This window comes from Pteropus medius, unplaced genomic scaffold (assembly GCF_902729225.1).
Source record: "Pteropus medius unplaced genomic scaffold, Ma_sr-lr_union100, whole genome shotgun sequence".
NCBI classification, from domain to species: Eukaryota; Metazoa; Chordata; class Mammalia; order Chiroptera; family Pteropodidae; genus Pteropus; species Pteropus medius.
Genome location: NW_024340692.1, coordinates 17,000,461 through 17,023,547, shown reverse-complemented (window position 1 = coordinate 17,023,547; position 23,087 = coordinate 17,000,461). Strand labels below are relative to the sequence as shown.

The 23,087-nt window shown below is 34.9% G+C and overlaps 1 protein-coding gene across 2 annotated transcripts in view; it reads right to left on the bottom strand.

The window, feature by feature from the left end:
• Positions 1 to 2,465: 2,465 nt before the first annotated feature.
• CFAP95 (cilia and flagella associated protein 95) overlaps positions 2,466 to 23,087 on the bottom strand; it is a 63,920-nt gene continuing 43,298 nt past the window's right edge. For both annotated transcript variants that reach the window (XM_039837985.1, XM_039838003.1), the window contains exons 5-6: positions 13,973 to 14,030; positions 2,466 to 2,862 (exon numbers count right to left, since the gene is read on the bottom strand). In XM_039837985.1, the coding sequence (XP_039693919.1) occupies positions 2,674 to 2,862; positions 13,973 to 14,030 (247 nt within the window). In that variant the 3' untranslated portion in view covers positions 2,466 to 2,673. The remainder of the gene's footprint in view (positions 2,863 to 13,972; positions 14,031 to 23,087) is intronic.

Below are 23,087 nucleotides of genomic sequence, written 5' to 3'. Positions count from 1 at the left end.
ATTGCTTGCATGAAAAAAGGGACAGCCAACTTCCCTTTTGGTAGACTTTTTTGGCTTCCTACCCAACATCTACTTGCCCCCTTCTTTCTTCCTGACAGGACTCTGCTTTGCCTTTCAGGAAGATCCAGAGGAAGCTAACTCCATTCTCAGCTCAGCAGGAGACTGGTGTTTAAGTCAATCATGGCATTCCCTTTTCCAGGGATTGTTTTAGGGATGTGCATGTGATCCAATCCTGGCCACTAAGATTGTGTGGAGGAGGCTTCTGGGAAGGTTTTCCCAGCTCCTGAGCAACATATTCAAGAAGACACCCTTCTTGTTCCTCTGAACATTTTCATGTCTGGATGTGAAGCCTGGAACAACTTCATCCACAATGCAGCCAGTGTGAAGAGGGCAGAGGCAAGAGAACCTCAGAACCCGAACATAACACACTGGGGACCTGCCCTCCCTCTGGACTTCTTGTTAAGTGAGATCATACACGTGTTTATTATTTAAGCCGGTTTAAAAATTTCAGGCAAAAGTATGTGAACTAATGTACACCTATAACAATATTACTTTCACAAACCTGCATTCTGAAAAGCTTTCCTAGGTGGAAGAGAAAGCAGTGCAGTTAAACCCAGCCCGACCTAAATATTTTATAATGCGCAGCCAATCTAATCTATGCTACACCTTTGTTAAATGTGATGCCCACACTCTTCCACCCTACAAAAGCATTCTATGCACTATTAGGGTGTTCCAGAGAAACAAAATCAATAGGATGTGTGTATATATGGTGAATATATATATGGTTTGCCAGTTTTCTGTTACTTCACTTCCATCATACAACCTATTACTTCATGTTTGTTCCGCTTCTTCTTAAGTAAAGCATTATAATACCTCCATAAATGAGTGAAGTATACCAGGTGAGAATTGCAACAAAATAATGAACTTAGGCCCATCTAAAGAGGACCTACCACAATACTCCTGCTGATTGTTATTGTATCAAAATGAGGACTAGTGCTGCTAGATATGCCAATGTGTCAAGGACAAAGAAATCCAGATTTTTAAATAAAATGTTCTAATTTAGAAAATTTTTTGATTAATGAGAAAAGAACAAATTGTACAGACTAAATAAAACCTATATGCAGGCCAAATTTAACTAAAGGATCCCAATTGTGATATAGCTCTTAGAATTTGCCCAATCAGTCTCTCATTCTCTCAACAGCAGTCTGGTCTGCATTCTGTCATAGTGGGCTCATAGCAACAGTTCTGACATTATAATGCCTAAAGGCAGAAAGAAAAATACTAAATAATATACATATATTTACTAATACATATATTTACTAGAGAGAGAGAGAGAGAGAGACAGACAGAGAGAGAGAGAGTGAGAGAGAGAGAGAAAAGAAGGAGGAGGAGGAGGAGGAGGGGAGAAGAAGAAGAAGAAGAAGAAGAAAGAAGAAAAGAGAAGAAGCAGCAACCTTTAACCTTGTAGCAGCAGCAGCAGCAGCAGCAACTAACTTTATAAATACACAAGAAACAGTGTTATTTTGGTGTCTCAGTGAAATCCTATTAAGTATACATGTGGACCCATCAGGAGGCAATGTGGTCACTTCCTAAAGAAGACATTCTCCAAAGAATAAATCTGAGTTCCAGTTTTTCTTGTTCAAATGGTCTTTGATACCAGTGAGAGGAACCATTCCTAAGGAATCCAAATCAATACAAAATACTTACACCTAAAGAACTAGGTTTCAGAGAAATATTGCAGGGTTCATTGGGTCCAACATTCATTGACTCATAGATGGCAATTGAATACTTGGAACGAGGCAAACCCCTGCTGTAATCTTTATTTCAATGCACCGTTTTATTATACTAATTTAAATAAAATCTCTCTTATTACATTCTCCTTCTAACCAAACAAAAACTACTTTCTAAGTTGACTACCTCACGGCAGTCCTAGGTCATTTATGCAAAATGTGATATTAGTCATTGCGACAATATAGAATTACTGCCAAAGAGGTAAATTTTATTTTCCAGGTAACAAGCATTCTTCAAAAGTAATGATATGCCCAGTAAGACTTTTCCTTACAGAAATTTAAAAAATGATGAGTAGCTTGACATCCTGATTTGCATACTTCAAACAGTTGTCCACTCTAGATATGTTAATGAGTGTTAGTTCTTGGGTGCTGGATAAATCAAAGTTTCTAAACAGACTCTGCCCCCAATACACACACACACACATTATTATTATAGTGCCAGTGTTACCCAAACTTCCACCATTGGAATTTCCTGTCAATCTGAATACCACCCATATTTTTATTCACTTAAAAGTGGAATTTAAGTTAGCTCATTTTTTTTTTTAATTAGCCACACTCTAAGCAATCATAAGCTTGGTTGTGCTAGCTTTATTCATTTTTTAAAAAAAAAAATCAAATAAATAGAGTACATAAATAAAATAAAATAAAATTTCACCAAGTACTAGCTACATTGTGTTATATCCTCTCAGTGGTACACATACTAAACTTTGGAAAATACCAGCGTAGCTTATGAAAAGAAGGATGTACACACTGGTCTAGAATATAAAATTTTGTTTTTAAAGAAACCTACTATAGCAATATTTCTATTGCATTTATTAGGATAGAAAATCATCAACTGTTAAACCCATTATTCTTTCATTCGTTAGAAATCTGATTTCATACATTATTTTAAAAATGGGACAATAGGACCACCAGTTAATGGGAAGAGTTTTTGTTTTACATATGAATTAGCATAGATTCCACTCTCGTCATGCCAAGTGTTGATGCCAAATCTCTTGGAACCGTTTAGATCTGTAAACTGAGAACGGCACTTTCTGTGGACTATCGAATAATCATCTTGACAAGGATAATCCTATAGGAAGGAGAAAGAGAAATGATTTTGAATGACTGAAATATGTAAAAAGGAGTGATTTCTAAAATTTGATCTTCAATGTGTTAATCTTATTATGATTAAAGATTAATTTTCAAACTATTGATTAATTTTACCTCTCAAATTATACATGCCTCAATGAAAAAAATGGCTATTGCATTTATAAGTACTTATAATTCTGAAGAAAGAAACTAGTTCATGGTTGTTTTATTTATAAATTGAAAAAGATAAATTATTATACATTTAAAATTATTCTACATAAATATACAGCATAAAGAACAATTTAAAGTTTATGATCACCTGCATAAGACCTAAACAATTACAATTTATCTACCATTCAACACTTTTTAAAACAATATAAGTTATAATCATTCCAAAGGACAATAGCTTGGTATAGCTTTAATAATTACTAACAAGTCACACTTGCAAGTAAATGCCAAGCTCAAAGATTCATTCCCATGAGAAATTTACCTCAGCATAACCCAGTACAATGTTTAAGGTATTTATTCTGAGATCACTTCATTAAAGCTTCTATTGCAGTAAAAGAAGCCACTTGACTTCCAAAGGAAATACTGATTGACTTCCCAAAGGAAATACTGATTCTTTCAGATTACTTCAAGGGTAATGGTAGATAAGGAACATAAAGCCCTTGAACTAATTATCTAATTTCTGCCTTAAATTGGTATTAATTTTAAAGCACTAGGACAATATTGATATTAAATCACTAAAACTACAGAACAATGAAAGAATGCCAAAATAAAGTTATAATCTTCGATTGGCTTTATTGAAAATAATTACTACTCCCACTTTCCATATAAGAAAAGATGATTTGCTTAAAATTTTAAAAGGAGAGAATTTAAAGAATAACAATATTAAGTGACTCACCCAGGACTTCAAATTAACCAACTGACTATAAGATTCATTATCCCTCCAGGACCCTCATGAAATTCTTAATAATTAAGAGATGAAAAAGAATATACACATTAAAATTCTAAAACTACATAATATCCATGTCACTTTCCATATAATTTGGGCTTTTGCTTTTTGTCATTGGGGTCTATTTCTTTGGGTTTGTTTGGTTTTTTGTCTGTTTGTCTGTTTGTTTGTTTTGGTCAGGTAGAGGTCCTTTAAATGAGATTTGAGCATCAATGGTCCAGACTTCCCTCTCAGAGAAAGGCAGGATTTGTTAATTTCTCCTGCAGCTGTGATCGAACTGAAGAGAGTTTCAAATGCAAGGTCAGTGTGTTCTTTTAGCAGCTCCTAGGCAGAGAAAACAATTCATCTTGATGAGGTGAGTGACAAGATTAAATGCGATGTTTTAGGAAAAGGATTCTGGAAGCAGAAGGTACTAAAGACTGAAGGAGAAAAGACTGGATTTAGGAACTGTGATTAGAATTGGATTTCAACAACTAACATGTCATCAACTGGTGGATAAACAAAAGGCAGTCTATCTACACAATGAAATGTTACTGGACAGTAAAAGCAATAAAATAATGGATAGAGGCTATAGCATAGATGAATCTTGAAAACATTATGCTAAGTGAAGGAAGCTAAACCAAAACACCACACATTGTATGATTCCTTGTATGAAATGTCCAAAATAGGCATGTCCATGGAGACAAAAAGCAGCTTTTTCAGAGGATGAGTATAATAGCTAATAATCAACATCAATTTAATCATGTTACTTTGGGCTAGTCCACTATTCTGGCGCGACACAGATCTTGAGTACTGACAAAGTTCATTTAAGATAGGACAATCACCGCAAACTTTTTCTGAGTCCTGGTAGATGGGGGTAACTGGAAGAATTTGTCTGAGGTATGGAATGGGTAGGCATCAGCAAACAATGGCTTATGCAGGGCCACACTGGTGAGGGCATTTCACAGGAAGAACTTAGAGGATTTACCTAGCTAACGATGAGAAAGAACCAAAGATGTTCCAATCTAGATGGCTGAGAGAGTTCTAACATCACTACAAAGAATAAGAGATGACATCACTACAAATGTTTATTTGGAAGGTGGTACTATGGGACAGATGGCCTGGAGAGAGGTCAATGCCCTAAGCAAAGCAGTGATCACTGGCTGGGAACAGAAGCTATAAAGAACATTACTAGGATCATTAATTATATTGGAATATAGAAATATGGGCTGTGCATAACATAATTAAACTGTATTGATTTTCCTGAGGTTGAAAACTTTACCATAGATATAAGTCCATGTTTTTAGAAAATACACATAGAGGTAACAGGGTGCAATGTCTCCAGCCTACTCTCAAGTAGTAAACAGTTAGTGACTCTGGTTCAAGATTATATGGGAGCTCCTTGCGTTATTCTTGCAACTTTCCTGTAAGTTTGAAATTAGACAAAAATATATTCCCCCCAAAAAGCGATGGTTGGGGAGCCATGGGAGTAGATGAATTTTCTGAGATTGTATAAAATGAGAAAAGTAGGGTTCTGGGGCCCCTACGTTGGGGATGCCTGTGGCTGGATCCATAAGGAAACAATGAAGAACAAAGAAGGGTGATGGAGAGAGTGCTGCAATGTCATAGATTCTGCAAGGAGAGGGAGGTAAGAGAATGCATGGTAGTGGACAACTACTCACTTCCAAAAAAGCACCATAGAGAGCAAGACCTGACGAAACACAACCAACGGTAAGAATCAATCTCTCATCATCTTTGAGGGTGCTGTTTCAAGGAAGAGTTGAAACATCCTGATAAAAGATGAAAAAATAAAGAGTGTCAGGTAAAAGAAGACTGAGGGCAACAGGCCTTGTAGGAGCAGGACCTCCTAAAGATGCAATAGAAGAGTCACTTTAGGGAAGATCTTCCTCTTCTTCCTCCTTTTGACATGTCATAGAAAGGCAGGATAGGATGTTACAGGAGGGTCCTCTTGGTGAATGGGGCCCCCAATCGACCTTCCTTCATTATGAAGGATAAACAATATGGTTTTAACACTTATATCAGTAAAATGTATCAGTGTATCCTACTCTTAGATCGCCATCCCCTTCCCACTTTATCCCTATTATCCATTGGTTGTTATATTCTTACTCTAACACCATTATCTCCTGAACTTTTTTACAGAATGAAATGATATTGCTGTTTTTCGGTCAATCGTATACCCAGTCCTCACCAGTTTTTCCCAATCATCCAGGAAACTGTTCTGTGGTTATTCACATTTGATTTCATTCTTTCTCTTAGGACCTTTTATTTTTGATAGTTTTATTTTTCAAGGTCATTTTCAGGTTTAGGCCTGCCGTCTGGAACATCAGTAACTGCCTAATTTAATATTGTAAAATAATTTGAAAGCATAGTTTAATTCCCTCATCTAGATCATCCATAAAAATGCATAATGGGTTATGTTTCCTGGCCAAATCAGTCTCTGAGAACTAACCTTGTGTCCACTGGATAGCTATTAGCCACCTGGCATTCATACAGTAAAGATCATTCTACCCTAGCATGCCTATATAAGCACATTCATTTGGGGTATTCTATCTCCTCTTAAAAAGGTATTTTAGGCAGCAAGCTTATTAATGTGAATGTCACATTGGATAAAATGAAAGTAGACATAAAAGTAGATTGCTGTGCTATTTTGTTTCATTATTTTCAGTATACATCATACATAAAATTCTTTAGCACTTATATGCACTTAACTGAAGACCTATATTCCCCTAATAAAGCTGTCTCCTAAGCACACATGCAGTGTAGTGTGCCATGGGAGGGAAAGAACATTTCCCCCACAGCCAAATCTCCTTTTTCATCCCTGGGGACCACAGAGGATAGACATCTCAAACAGATCCCTTCTTTCATTTCCTTTTGGATAATTCATTTCTATTGGATATTTTTTTCTACTGTTGATTGCTTTATAAACATAAAATTAATTGGCAAATATAGCTATAATAAATATATAACTAATTTGATATATTTTGTTACATATTTAAGAAACATTTACTAGCCCTTTTTATTTATAAAATTTTACAAAGGAAAGGTAATTATAACAAATATAGGTATTCAACTAAAGGAAAGTAGTCATGGGAAGTGCGAGGAAGTTTAGCCTATGGGTATAAATGTAAACATTTATATCATTAATGAGTCCAATCAACATAGTAAGGTTTTATCCGAAAGAAAAATATGGGGATCTATGTGAACAAACTTTTCACAAAATAAGCTGACTTACTATCACAATATTAGCTATCGACTAATTTTTTCTTCCTAATGCACAAATTTTGATTCGTTCTGTAATTTTAATCATATAAAGATAAATATCATTTTTTTACTCTTCAATCTATATCATATAAGGACATCTGCAGCTGTTTTATTTTGTAATGGTGTTGTTAGGTGTAAACTTGAGACTTAAGGTTCTCAATTTTTAAATTCTTTAATTTTTCTCCATTACAAAGTCAAATATGTTCACTGTAGAAAATAAACGTAATCAAAAAGAAGAAAATGAAATCTCCCACAATCTCAAGTTCCCTGAAGTAGAACTGAGCTGTATGACTTAACCTAGAAACAAAGAGGAGATCATAGTAACTTACTTTCAGAAAGTAATATAAGATGAAAGTATAATTTTAGAAAAAAATATGTTCTTTCTACTAAAGACACAATACTAAAATATTTAAGAATCTGAGTTTCTTGAGAATAGAGACCCACAATTTCTCAATTGCTGGTATTATACCAGATGAGCAGAAGTTCTAATATTTATTTTCTAATTTTTAAGTAGGTTTGAATTAAATGCCTGCCAAGGTCCTTAATCGAAAAGATTACTTGATCATAAATAAATGACTGTTAAGATGGCACACAATCAATAAAAGAGAATCAGATCAAATAGTAGAATTTGAAAGCCAGAGAGCTCATGAATATCTTTCTGTCTATATCAGTGAAGTCTCTCCAGAGAGAGAGAGAAAGAAAGAGAACAAAAATCAGAGAAACCAAGATTTTTAAGGAACTGGCTCACATGAATGTAAGACTGGAAACTCAGGCAGGATTTCTATGTTACAGATATTGAGGCAGAATTCCTTCTTCTTCGAGAAACCTTGGAGTTTTGCTCTTAAGGCTACCATCAACTGATTGGACAAAGCCCATCCACATTATTGAGGGTAATCAAATTCTATTGTATCCCAATTAACTGGAGAAGCTGTGTAACTATATAAGCAACTGCCAATAGATCCTGATGTTAAAGCTGGGGCCTAGGAAATATGGCCCCTTGGTGCTGGCAGAATGCCATGAGACTCAGAACGAGAATTGTTTGCCTAAATGCTACAAGATCAACCCTACATGCATGTGTACAAAGTCAGCACACATATGTACAACATGTACTGAGATCTTTCAGGGATAGAATTTCAGTTCAGGAAGGCCATCATTGTCTTCTAAACCCAAGTAATAGATGGCTATTTCCATGGTTAACTAGCAGCAGCATTTGGGAATACACTGACATCAACCAAAAGATATTAGGTGAAACCACATGACCCCGTCCCTCTTTTCCAATTTCACCCCACACCACTACTTCGTTTGCAGGAGAATCTAAAACTCTCATTTGTTTCAGTTAATAATACATAATAAGAGGAACAAGTATTTTCAAACAAATGGTCATTATTCTTTTGTTAGTAGATATTGAGTCGGAACATAACCAGGACAAAAAGTAGAGAACTAAACAGCAGATACACTAAAATACAGTGCAAAGACAAAAAGAACTAAAATAAAAGTCATGAAGATACATCATGGAGCCTGGAACACTACCTAGTTAAAGTTCAGCCTTAATTTTCTGGGTAGAAGTTTGGCAAAACCACACATTATTCTAGACTGAAAAAGAAAAGAACACATACAAAAGGGCTGTCTATATTGGAATGAAATTGAAATTGTAGAAGTGGGAACTGAAAGCTAATTTAGTTCAGACAAGTGATGCTTCCCACAGAACCCCCACCCTGTTCTAGATTCACTTTCTGTCCCAAATTTTAGTGTTTCTCAGGAAGTTATTCTTTCTTTCACCTTCTTTTTAAGGCCCCTGGTAGACAGCTCTTCTTAGGAGGCATAAAACTAAGCATAATTGCAGGCTTTGGGGAGTTTCTTTCATGTGAATGAGCATAACTGGACAATAAAGGGCCCCTAATGATGTTGCCCACGTCTAACTCACGGCCAAGACGGATTTTGGTCTGGGACAATACAAAGTACTTATTAACCAGTAAAGCGCAGCCAATCAGACTGAGCAAATTCTAGAAGCCCCTGGCCAAGCAGGTGTTAAAATTCCAGAAGGTCCAGGCTGGGCCCACTGAGCCATGAGGCACAGGAAGCCCACTGCCTAGGGCTCACAGTACTTTTGGGGACTGACAAAAATGTTTCCATTTCTTTTAAAATCAGAATTTAAAAAATTAACTTAACAACAATATGAATATACTTATACCACTAAATTGTACACTAAAAAAGGGTTAAAATAATATTTTTTATTATGTATATTTTAATACAATAAAAATGCAAGTGACATTTTGAAAAAACTAATTTTATTAAATAATAGAATCTCATAGCTAAGCCAAGAAATGATGCTGGTACTATAACAGCCATAAACATCTCACAGCAGAAACCAATGGCACCTATCATACAGTAAATTTTGCTTAAAATAAGGTATAGAAGTCTGACAGTACTTACTCCCAAAAAATGAGTATTGTATGCTTTAGTTTCATGTAATAACACTCATTCAGTTATTGGTAATTTCAAGATTGTTAACATTAACAAAGTCATATAACATGGCCATAAAATAAAATAATAGTCAAAAATAGGAAAGGAGGGAGAAAAGATGGGTAATCTTTACAAAATGCCAATGAGAAATTAAAAATGTATTTCTTTAATAATCTTTTACTTCAAAAACTGAATATAATCTGGTTTGGGTTATATTTGTTTTTATACCAATGCAGTTGTAAAACATATTGTTTTTGTTGTTGTTGTTTTGCTTTTTTGTTTGGTTTTTTAATGGAAAAAAGAGCCCCCGAAGGCAAAAGTGCTTAGGGCCTGGGAAAGTCATCATACCCTCCTGGGTCCAGAGTCAAGAGGAGGAGCTGGGGCTGCTCAGGTGGCAGGATTCTGAGGGATTCAAGGCCATAGCTAATATCTAATTAGTACAGAAATATCAATATTTTTACAATGCTATACCTATACTGGTACATAAAGGCCCAGTAGTAGGACAGGCCAAGCTGTTACTGGGAATAATTCTTAAACAGATGCAGCTTCCTTTCTTACCTACTATGAAACACTGCATGGACTCCATGTGGTCAATTTGGAATGCATGCCAACTATAAAACATAATTCTCTATTAAAAACCTTCTCATCTTTCTATCCCTGAATGAACTAGGGTATGCAACACTTTTTTTTTTTTAATTTAAAGGTATTCATATGCCTGCAAAGATAACTCAATAGGCAGCTCTCTTCAAACATGATACTGATCAATGAATGTACCCAAATGGCAGCTGCATGGTTGAGAGGAGCCATTAACCTTCAAAATGCTCCCCAAAGTTCAATGAGGGCTTGGCCTCACCCTTTCTTCCTGCCGTCTTGTAGATTGATTCTCAACACCCATATTAGAAGCTAGCCTACACTCTGTCTTACCATTTTCTCACCTTCTCAAGTCAATGACTTTGGTTCCATTGTATAAACTCACTCTAATGGCCCCATCCTGGATTCTGTCATTCCTCAGAATTGTTCTACTTTTGAAATTCTAATAAATCCCCTTTGCTCATTACCTCTAATTCTTGTAGCTCTCTCACTCCTTCACTACTAGTATGCTTGCTGTTCTTTTTTCTCAACATTTTCATTCCCTTGGCCCTTCAACTTTCTGAATTTGCTAGTCCCTGCTTGAACTAATTCTTTTCCTTACTCACCCTGAGTGTGTTCAGTGGACTCTCCACCATTATCCTCAACTCATTTGTCCCCTGTCCTAAAGGCTCATGCACCCTATATACAACCAGCTTGGACCAGTCCTCTAATTTGCCTTCTCTGCAATTTTTCCTTTATTTTGGTTCTTTGGGAAAAAGATAGGGAAACTTTTAAAAGAAAGTATCTTTCACTGAAATTGGGGTGAGCTATAATAAGCACCCAGAGGAAGACATGGAGCTCTGAAGAAGTAGCTTGCAATTGTTTCATTTCTCTCCTTAGAAATGATTTTATAGCTTTCTAATACTCTGTATTTCCTTACTTACATCTAGAACCATGGTGTGATAACTTCTACTCCCTTTAAACTTCCTATAATGCTGTCCCACTTAATGCAAATATGAATAAAGCAAATGTAAGAGGCGTCATAAAATTAACAAAGTATCAATTCATGCACAAAATTTGCAATAATATGAATCCAAATATTTTAAGATTTCATCAAGAATTGCATTATTGCAAAGGTGGTAGCCTGAATGAGTGGTGAACTATTTATGCTAAGATCATATGGTGAAGTATCTAGCAAGCAAAAAAAATCCTCTTTCATTTGTTAGTATTTTATGACATATACACTTGTTGATGTACCCATCCACTTATAATTTAAAATAATGTTTTGTATCCTATAACTATGTAATGCAAGCATTCGTTAAATAGGAGTGCTAGAAAGCAGTGATAAAAACATGTCTCAAAATCAATTACTTTGGTATGGAAGTTGGAAGCAAATGAAGAAAACTCTAAATAAAGCCAAACAACTGCCATGGCAGGCTGTGATGTTAATGTAAAAACAAGCAATGGAGAAATATTAGAATTAATGCTGAAAAAATTAAAACCATAAATATATAACACAATAGCTAAAGATTTATACACTCTGAGAATACATCCTACTTTCTTTATATTTCTGCCTATGGGGAAATTAGTCCTTCAAATTTTGTATTTTTAATTATGTGTCTTCAATTTCCTTTTGTTTAGAGTTGGAGCCAAATTCCATGCATATAAGAAAATGGGTCTGAACTGCATTTTAAAATAATATGTTTGTTTCTTTGTGTGTTTTTTTTTTTTCCGGTTATATAGTTTTATAAACAACCATGCTCAAAAGTGTAAAGATGAAGAAAATCAACTACAATCCCACTATTTCAATGGCCAGCTTCACAAGCATTTTGACAGTTTCTTCAGGTTTTTTCTCTATATTTTTACATATTTTAGATAAAACATACGTTATATTTTGTATTTTAATGTTTTTCTTAACCTTAAATGAAGATTTATCATGATGCTAAGAACTACTTGTGAACATCATAAAAGCTGCAAAATATCTCATCATATTATTATACATATTTAATTAGGACTATTCCTAATAGTAAAACATTAGGTATTTTCGAAGTTTTGCCACTATAAATAATCCAGTGATGAGTATCTTTAAATATAAATTTTATCCCTAGTTTAAATTATTTTTCCTTGGGGAAATTTCTTAGAAGGAGAATTATTAGATCAAATAATATCTTGGTACATACTGCCAAATTCCTTTCCTGAAAAATTAAAACAATTAACAATTTGCCTGGCAATAGGTAAAAGAACCCACCTCACTAAGGGTCATGGGGGCCGGGTGAAAAAGGTGAAGGGATTGAGAAGTACAAATTGGCAGTTACAAAATAGTTGCAGGAATTTAAAGTATGCCATAGGGAATATAGTCAATAATGTTATAATAATTATGTATAGTGCCAGGTCGGTACTATACTTAATGGGGTGGGGGTCACTTCATACATTGTCTAACCGCTATGCTCTCTATCTGAAACAAGTATAATATTGAAAGTCAATTATAATCTAAAAAATAAAAAATATATATATATATAAAAAAGAAGAACCCTTCTCACCCCATCTTCATCTCACTGATGAAGTTTAATTTAATTTATAATTAATTAATTTATAATTAATTTAGTTTTCCAATCTTCTAAAATTATAGTTATTCCTTTTTATTGGAGATTTCTGTCCCATTTATTTCTTGGGTGTATATTTTTTTTAAAAAATGGCTACAAACAACAATTTATTATCCTCTTTTTGGAATCTGTCAGTTAGATGGCAGCTAGAGCTGGAGGCCAGGCTCAACTAGGCTAGATGTCCAAGATGGCTTCCTCACTCATAAATCAAGCTCAGCAGTGTTTCTCCTCGTGGTCTCTCCTTCAAGCATGGTAGCCTGGATTTCTTACATGGTGGCTCAGGGCTCCAAAAGTTAAAAGCAGTCTTTTTAAAAGCTAGGCCTAGATCTGGCACAGGGTCACTTTTGCCACGTTCTGTTGATCAAATCGAGGACCTGACTGGCCAGAACATTCGCATCATGCTGGGAAAGTGACCTGTGCAAATAGGAAGGTCTCCCATCTTTGGAGACAAACTACCGTATCTTATCTATTGGTCTTTACTGATCTAGATTTTTCCTCATTAAAGTATTTTAAATCTGTGTTGCTATAATAATTTGTATAATTTTTCTTTTATAGTTTACTAATCAATTAGTGATGATATGAAGGAAAGATACCATCTTTGATACACTTATTTTGTATTTACCCATCTTACTAAATGGTCTTATTCCATTCTACTTACTTCTCAGTTTAATACCTTGATTCTCCTAAGAGGATAATCATACTATCTGAAAATAAAGATAACTTGTTTTCTTTCTTTGTCAATGATCACATCTCTTATCTATTGCACTGGTTAAGTCTTCCAGAACAAGGTTAATAGGATGCACCCTTGTTTTATTTCTGTTGTTTAATTTTTTAAGTAAAAGTATATTAAAGTTGTAAACTGGACATATTTTATCAACATATACATTTCCTAGAGATAAATTAAGCCACTTTTATGTGTCAACACAATACAAATAAATAGAAAGGTAGGTTCTTATTTCAGATAAATTGAATTCAGGAATGGGGATAATAAAACAAGATGAAGAAGAAAGTAGCTAATATATTTTGGACATTGCAATATTTTCTCCCTGAAATCTATAAACATCCTAAAATAAATCATAACCATAAAACACTCCATTGACTCCAACAAATAGCTATACCTCTAAATAAATATAAAACATCATAAATCTCAGCAATCTGTCCTTTCTTCCCAAGCTTGACTATTTACAATAGATGTAAAGAATCATTTTAAGTACATAAAAAAGTATTAGAATATGGCTTTTCAGTCCTCTTATACTCACAAGTGGCTGATAATCATATGGTGGAGTGTAATTTTCAGCATATGTTGTCAATGCACACCTAAGAGGGATGGATAAATCGATATTTGAGAAAAGAATGACCCCAAAAGGAAAAATATTTTAAAATTTTAGTGGTATGTATTCTATGTGAAATAAATACATTCTATGTGAAATAAAAAATTTAAAACCCACAACTGCCCCAGGCCTTGTTTATAGTGTTAACTTCCACCAGCTGAGTGCCCTTCCTTCAATACTGCCAACTCAGCACCATCTACTATTCTCCTCTGCTAGTGGTATGCTACCAACCCAAGTCGCTGAGCTCAGGTCCATCCAGACTTTATGGATTCTATTTACTATCCATGTTCTGCCTCTCAAACCTTTTTGATCTTATGCTAGATGACAATTAAAAAGACAATAGAAAACAACCAAGAGGCCTGAGATAACATAGCTTCTTCCACCCCATTAAGCACACAGAAATGCTGGATGAAATACATCCTCCCTCCCCAATGTGTACAGGCAGAACCAGGTTCAAAAGAGAAACCCTGAGGTGCTAGAAATGAAGAGTATACTCATTAGAATGAGAAGCCATAAGCCGATGTCCCAAGGATAGGGGTTGAAGTTTGAACTGCATATCAAGGGCAGAAGACAGGGTCTTGAATGGGTTCACCAAAGGCATAGAGCTAAACTCCTACTCACAATGAGGAGTCTGTAAAAGCTGCATCTCCATAAAAAAGAGACCAGAAAAAACTCCAGTTACCAATCCAGGGGAACTTACAAGAAAGTTTCTGTGTTTGGAACTTAGGTTGGGGGGAAAATTATTCTTCTGTGAGAAATTAAAGCCCTAATTCTGTTCCTGGCAGTGTTTCTTTGACAAGATAGTCAAAGAAACTCCTCTGAGAGTTTCCAATGCCAACAACTAAAAATATTGGGTACAAGGAAATTTAAATATTTTAATAATAGCTGAGCTGGTGGGACCGTAAGAGAATTCAACAATAAAAGAACTCCAAAACGACAAGAAAGTTAAACTCAGAATGGTTATTTGGATACAGGTGCTAATATTTACCTGGTAGTAACCACCAATTCCTGAGAAGTTTTCAAGGTGTGGTTTCCAGAGTAGCAGCATTAGCATTACCCGGGATATATTAGCATATCTTGTTAGAAATGCAAATAAAGTCATATACCGCATTATGGTGTTTCAGTCAACAATGGACCAAATATGCAACAGTGGTTTCATACGACTATAATGGAGCTGAAAATTTCCTATCGCCTAGTGGCATAGTAGTCGTCGTAATGTTGTGCAGTGCATTACTCACGTGTTTGTGGTAATGCTGGTATAAACAAACCTACTGCAGTAGTGGTCGTATAAGAGTATAGCACATAAGATTATGTATAGTACATAATACTTGGTAATGATAATAAATAACTATGTTACTAATTTATGTATTTGCTATACTTTTTATCACTATTTTAGAGCGTACTCTTTCTACTAAAAAAAAAACCATTTGTCGTATAACTGTATGCCATGCTAATGCCGGCAGCAGACTCATATGTCATGTTTACCATTTCTCTTGATTGTGTCATTGTCTCTTGTGCTTGATTTAATCTCATGTTGTTTCATACAGCAACAGGTTTGCCTAGGAGCAGTAGGCTATACCATATCACTTAGTTGTGTAGTAGGCTATACCATTTAGGTATATGTGAGTACATTCTACCATGTTCACACAATGACAAAATCACCTAATGATATTTTTCTCACAGTGTCATTAAGCAGTGCATGACTGCACTACTGTATGTGAGTCCCACCCCAAATCTACTGAATTAGAAACTCTGAGGGTGGGGTCCAGCAATCTGTGTTTTTAACAAGGACTCTAGGTGATTTTGATGCACACTAAAGTTTGAATATTAACAATTAAAAGAATAAAAATTATTACTGTAACTTTCAAACCAGCAAATAAATTTTTTTCAAAATAAAAAACCAATTTAATAGAAAGCAGGAAAAGAGAAAAAAAGGAAGGAAGGAAAATCATTTCTGCTCACCAGACAAATTAAAATCATAAAAATAAAATTAAATATCTTTGTGTAATCACAAAGAAAGTAAAGGGCTTAAACCCATCAGTGAAGGTATTTTCTCAGACTTAAATTGAAAATCAAATTGTATTATATAGTCCAACTCTACGCTTTTATACCTAAAATAAAATTATTTTCAAATAAAGTTTGAAAGTAAAGGATATAAAAAGATATATCCCACAAATATTAACCAAAAGCAAGTTAGTGTTCTTTTATTAATATCATGTATAATTGACTTCGAGTCAAAAATTGTTACAAAAATTTACTAATCTTACTGTTAAAGGAGCAAGTCACCAAGAAAATATAAAAATCCTAGGCCAATAAACCTAATAATATGTGGAATATGTAAGTCAAAAAACAATAATATCATAAAGATAAAATTCCAGTTATAGACAAAAAGACAATTCCACAGTCATGGAGGAAAACTGTAAAACATTACTAGATCCTTTAGTTCCTTAAATACAAATTTCTACATATATCCTCCAAAACCATACAGACAAACAGAAAGCAAATAAAATCACACAATAGCCCATGCATAGACAATAATAGGGGCTAGAGAAGACTACACACTTGTTTTCATATAGGTAGGAGAACAATCCAGAATTAGTAGAACCAGATTCACAGTCCAAGCTGGAGCAAAATTGAGTGGGGATTACATGGAAGAGAGGAGATAGTAGCAAGTCCCTAGTGGGGATGGAACACATAGAACATGGACTCAGAAAGAGAGCATCATTCCCTGGTGAGGAAAATCTGAGAACAAGTCTGAGACCAGAAGATTTAAACACTGGCTTTCCAAGAAAAAGGCTTAGAAAGTATGTAAGACCACAGTGGCCGTCTTGGTCAGGCACTGCCTCTAGGAAAGTAGGGGGAAATTAGCAAAGTAAAGGAAAATAAGAAATCAAGCCCAGAAATTTCGGGTCCTTAGAAGCACCACTTTTCCAAAAAAGATGCCATTAATGAAATAAAGTACACTTCACTGTTCTAACTGAAGAGGGCACTCTTTAACTAAGATATTAAGGAAACTCTCCAAATCTCTCATTCTCCCTCCTCCATAGAATTACCTGACTGCTGCTAGTCCAGGAAAATTCAACATACTAGAAATGTATAGAAAAGGGCAACATTACTATGAGAAGAAAACAGTAAATAAGAATCGAAACTAAACTGATGAAAATTCCTCCAGAAACATTTCCAGTCAGAGAAGTCTTCTATCAGCATTTCTATTCAATGATGTACTGCAGATTCTAGCAAATGCAGTAAAACGTGAAAAAGAAGCATAAGTATATAATTAGAATGGAAGAAACAAAAGTTTCATCTTCCACAGATGATAAGATTGTCTACATTAAAAACTCCAAGAGACTCTTCAAATCATAAAAACAGGCAAGTTTCAGAAGATTGTTGGATACAAGATCAGTATACAAAAATAGTATACCCATGTACCAGTAACAAGAAATTAGAAAGCATGATTAAAGTGGAAAAATTCCATTTATAATTGCAATAAAATCTCTAAGGTTCCTACAGGACTACATCTAAGAAGATTTATAAGATGTTTGTGGAAAAAATTATAAAATTTGTTGAAGGATATAAAATAACTCCATTGTTTATAGATGGATGACTCAATAAATGCTACAAATACATATATGTGTGTATGTGTATATACATACATATCTAGTTTCTAAAAATTTACAGTCTGACATTTTATATATAGATCTTGATTAAATTATAATTTAAAGCTTATTTATTAATTATTTATTTTTTATGAACAATCCCTAATATGGGAAACTTTATTTTATTTATTTATTTATATACTTAATTAATTAATTTTTTATGGTGACATTGGTTAATGAAATCTGATAAGTTTCAGCTGTACATTTTAATAGTAAGGCATATATATGTGTATATGTGTATATATATATATATATACACACACACATATATATATATATACATATATATATTTACATTGTGTGTTCACCTCCCATAGTTAGATTTCTTTCTGTCACCACATATTTGACCCCTTTTACCCCATCTTCCTTTGCCTCTTTCCCCACTACCCTCTGGTAACCACTAGTCTATTGTCCATGTCCATGAGTCTCTGTTTGTTCTGTTCATTTGTTGCTTTTAGGTTTATATCCCACATATAAGTGATATCATGTGATTTTCAACTTTTTCTGTCTGGCTTATTTCACTTAGCATGATTATCTTGTGGTCTATCCATGTTTAAAACTTTTATTGATTGAAAGACACCATAAACAGTTATAAGAGAAGAAGACATAATAGAGTAGAAGACATAATAAAATTAATCAAAACAGGATTAGTATCCAAGATAAAACATTCTTAAAAATCAATAAAAGACAAAATCCTATGGAAAAATGGACAAAGCCTATAAACAGTCAATTCACAGTAGAAGAAATCAGATGGCTAATATATATTTTAAGATAAATTCAGGCTTAAAATTTAGTCTTAAATTCAGTACTGAGTAAAGGGTAAAGTAAAACAACAATGAGGTACCACTTTAAATCTATTAGATAGATAAAAATTTTAAATCTCTATAATATTTATAAGGATATGAAAGAATGGATATATCCATACACTACTGGTAGCAATATCTTGCAAAATTGAAGATACACACTTCTTAATACCCAGCAATTTTATTTCTGAGTATAAAGAAACCCTTGTATATATACTAAAGGTGACATGTAGGAGGATACTCACTGCAACCTTATGTGTAAGAGTGAAAATTTGGAAGCTAATGTCCATCAATAGGGTAGTTATATTGGATGCTTATATAAGACATGATAAATCATTTCTCTAAAAAATGTGAAGCAAATTTAGTAAAAATATTAACTTACATTATAACCAGGTAATGAGTAGGTAGATGGATGTTTGAATAGTATTTATATGAAAATATTCAATAATCTTAAAATGGGAAATATTCTATAATCTTAAGACATTTAAGTATTAATAGATGACAATGAACTAGTTTTCCTGTCTTATTCTCATCTAAAGTTATGACTCAAATGATAAGATTATCAGTCAAATATCAGAGTGTTGCTTTGGGCAGGTCCACCTTGCAAGTCAGCATTGGGCATCTCTCTCTTCACTTAAAGCAGTCAGAAACCCATTCTACACATGTTCAGGCCCTTCTCTCTCTTTATTATCACCTCCCAGCAGGGAGTCTGTTATAAGGTAGGTACTGAAAATATTTATTGACTGACTAAAGCAATAAAAATAAAATTAGGTATAAAGAGACAGATTTTTGAGAACTTAAAGTAAATACAAATGGAAATTAAAATATTCAGTTATCTTTTTAAAAAGGCATTGTGGATCAACAGAATGGAAACTTTTGTAATACCGAAAGATGACTTTCAGTTACTTATAAACTTTTTGTGATTGCTACCCCAACACACACACACTTTTTTAAATCTGAAGAACAGGACAACAATCTTTAAGTAATATAGTTCATCAAATTTGAAATAAGATAGTCTTTTGAGAAAAAAATATGATAAATCTGCCTCTTAGATGTCAGCTTAAGGCTGTAATTGAATAAAGAACATAAGGAAAGAACAATCCATTAGAAGAGAAATGGCCTTCAAAGAAATTCAAGAAAGCAAGAGGTGAGAAAGACAAGAGAGGTATTGATTCCAGGCATCAACCTGGGGAAGAGATGCTCTAGCTCATAAATAGGCCTCTCTAGTTCGGGGGCAGAGATGGAGTTCATCAATGTCAGTGCTGCAGACCTATGACAGCCAACAATGACTGGAATCACCAGGAACAAGCCTGTGCCTCATGCCCGATTACCACTCCACCCCTACCCATTGCTGGTAAGTCCAAATATCAGCTTCCAGCCCATGTCTGGTCAGGGCTCTCCCGTGGGATTTCTTAAGAGAGACCAATGGGAAAGGGCCACCCTCTGGTGATGAGAACCATGTGGTGTAACATCCCTACCCTCAGAGAGAGCAAACAAAGACAATAGGAAGAGAAACTTGGAGGTTTTCTAGTCCTGATTCCAGCAGTCTCTGAAGCTCAACTCACCATAGAATTTCCCAGAGTTCCATATGGTACTCCATTACTCTTTTAATGAACTCCGCTTTTAGCTCAAGTAATTTTAATTGTGTATCTCACTTACAGCTGAAAAGAGTCCCGACTATTATAATCAGGCAATCAGAGTCCAAGGCCATTGATCATTGAAACCATATAACTACCTTGCTCTATCCAAACACTCTGAACAACAACATTCAGATTATAGTTTGGCTTCTTATATGTGTTTTTGTTTTTTAACCTAGAGAAAGATTGCTTTTATTAGGCCGATATGGCTGGTATGCTTGCACATTTTACTTAATTAATTAGAATTCTTGCTTTTTGTGTGAGTTTAATGAGCATAAGTCAGTCTTCATGAGTCAGACAAATTCTGAAGCATGGATAAAAGGGTTTTTCTTAAAATGTAAAATTGAAGACAAGATTCTGGTACACTCACCAGGGTAATGCCATGCTGTAAACACTGTTGGAAGTTGACAGCTTTCACCCAGCACCACCCACAATTTGCCACACACGTCATCTTCAACTTTTAATGGCTATAAGGTAGAGATGTTTTGTAAGATGAGAAAAGAAAAGAAGTCTGATACTAAAATTATCATTAAAGCCATGGTACTAGTTAAAATACCTATACTTACACTAACACCAGTGGTACCTTTTGTGGATCTATGACAGGATGATGCACCAAAACTCATGAGATCAGTTTTTTAAATCTGCAAGAACTTTAAAGATCAACTGTTTCCTTTCTGTTTTTTGTTTTTTGTTTGTTTGTTTGTTTGTTTGTTTTTCTGGAGGAGGGGCAGATATTTGCTCTCCTAGCTTCCCGGCAGCCGGAAGAAGTGCATGCTATATCTACTCAGCATATCATATGGCTCCTCCTCAGAGTCTGAATCTGAGTAAGTGACTTACAGTAGCAGAGAATTAATTTGAAATTAATCCCATCGCTGGCAGCAGAAGCAGCATTCATTATTTAGGATGACTATAACCACAGAGGGGCATGGTGTCTACTTGACTCTGTGTGGTAGGAGGGAAGTGGGGAGCTTACAATCATTCTGAAAAATTCTGTCTCATTCTTAACAGCAACAATCATTTTTTTAAAAATCTCATAATGTGCTGAAATGAACATCCCTGTCTCTTCCTCCTCTTCTAAGGAAATGGCTTTGTAGGTAGCTCTCATCCTTATAGTCTCAAGAAGGGAGAACTGCTTCCAAAACTGCTAGAGAACTTAGCAAGGGCTTGGCTTTGATTAGGAGTAAAAGAAGATTCAAATTGTCCTCTATTTTATCTTCTAAGGCTTACATGTTAGGGCAATAATTGAACTATATAAGTGCCTTATATGGAATCAAGTTAAATATGGATAGAAGCAAGGTTTCTGTAATTCTGGAAACTTCTTATTCCTTTGAAACCACCGCCATGGGTCAAAGACTCATAGTACCGTACTATCCACTGGGATCCAATGAAGACTTTAGTTTAAGTAATTATAACTAATAATATTTTTATGACAAGCACATAAATTTTCAATACTATATAAAAAGAAATACTAGTAATACCGACTCATCATTATGTACATGGGATAAAAAGAAATGTGAAAATTAAATATAAATTCCACAACCATGACATTTTGAAAATCTTTACCACGCACTCATTTTGTTAGCTCATCAGTCCCAAAAGTTTGAACTGTTTGCACCCCTGATGAGTTAGCAATGACAAATAGGCCATTATATATAGGTCTATCATATAGTTTAAACAATGATAGAAATAGCCACATAATCATGGTAGTTAGAGACATGAAGATTATTTCAATTACCTATTACTATGGTTTAAAAGTTAGTAGCTTAAAATAACTATAATTTTACTATCTCTGATTATTCTGTGGGATGACTGGATTCAGCTGGGTGATTTTTCTGCTCCAGGTGATGTCAGTTAGAGCCACAGGCATCCAGGGACTTGACTACTAGAATGTCAAAGATAGCTCATACACGTGGTTGGCAATTTATTTTGCCTATTGTCTGTGAGCTCAGTTGGAGCTGACAAATACAGTGGCTTGGTTCTCCTCCAGGTGCCCTCTCCATGTGTCTTAGGCTTCTCACAGTATGTCAGCTGGAGTCTAAGAATCAAAAAGTAGAATCTACCAGTCCACTTCAGTGGGTCTGCATTCAGAAGTCCCAGATTCTATTGCCACATTCTATTGATCAGAATCAGTCACAAGACCAGCCCAGATTCAGAGGGCAGGCAAATAACCTCTGCTACTTGATGGGAGAGGTGGCATGCTTGTAAAGAGAGGGAAGGAATTATTGGAGGCCAGCTCTAGACACTAGTGACCACAATAAGTAAATCAAATAAGCCTAGCTTCATAATTTTATTTTGAGAGTCACATTGAGCCCACCTGACTATGCAAAGAAACCTAAACCTTCAACTTGATAGGTATAACTTGAATAACTACTCAATGAAGTTAGATTCAATAAAGACATAAAAATGGGCAGTGTCAGCCATTAATCTATTGTGATGCCCAAACTTTAGATCTAGCAGGCACATACCAAGTACATTCACACAAATTTTCTTATCAAATTATTTGAATTACCCAGCAAGAATAGCAATAGAATAGGTTATTGCTACCCACCATTAAAATACTCCTGTGCCAAGGCACACAGCTCAGGTCAGGACCTGAGTCACAACCCCGAATATTAATGAATGGAAAAGTGTCCCACTTAGCCATATGGCTTCAAAATATACCAGCTAAGGAAGGACACCATATTTGAAGGAGTAATGCAAAGGGCAATAGCATTTTGGTTGGCTCTGAAATCATTTCAACAAATTTGGAGAACTAGAAAAGCTATCAATTACTCAGCACTCGCTAAGCCACCCATTCCTGGGAGCCCAAGTTGGAGATATGTCCTCAAGCAGTATTCCTGCCTCGATGAGGAAAAATGTCAGGCCCAGACCAAGGATTATCTGAGGAACGAGTAGCCCAGGTTGTTTGAAAAATGAAAATTTGATTCTAGAAATTTCAAAAGAGATA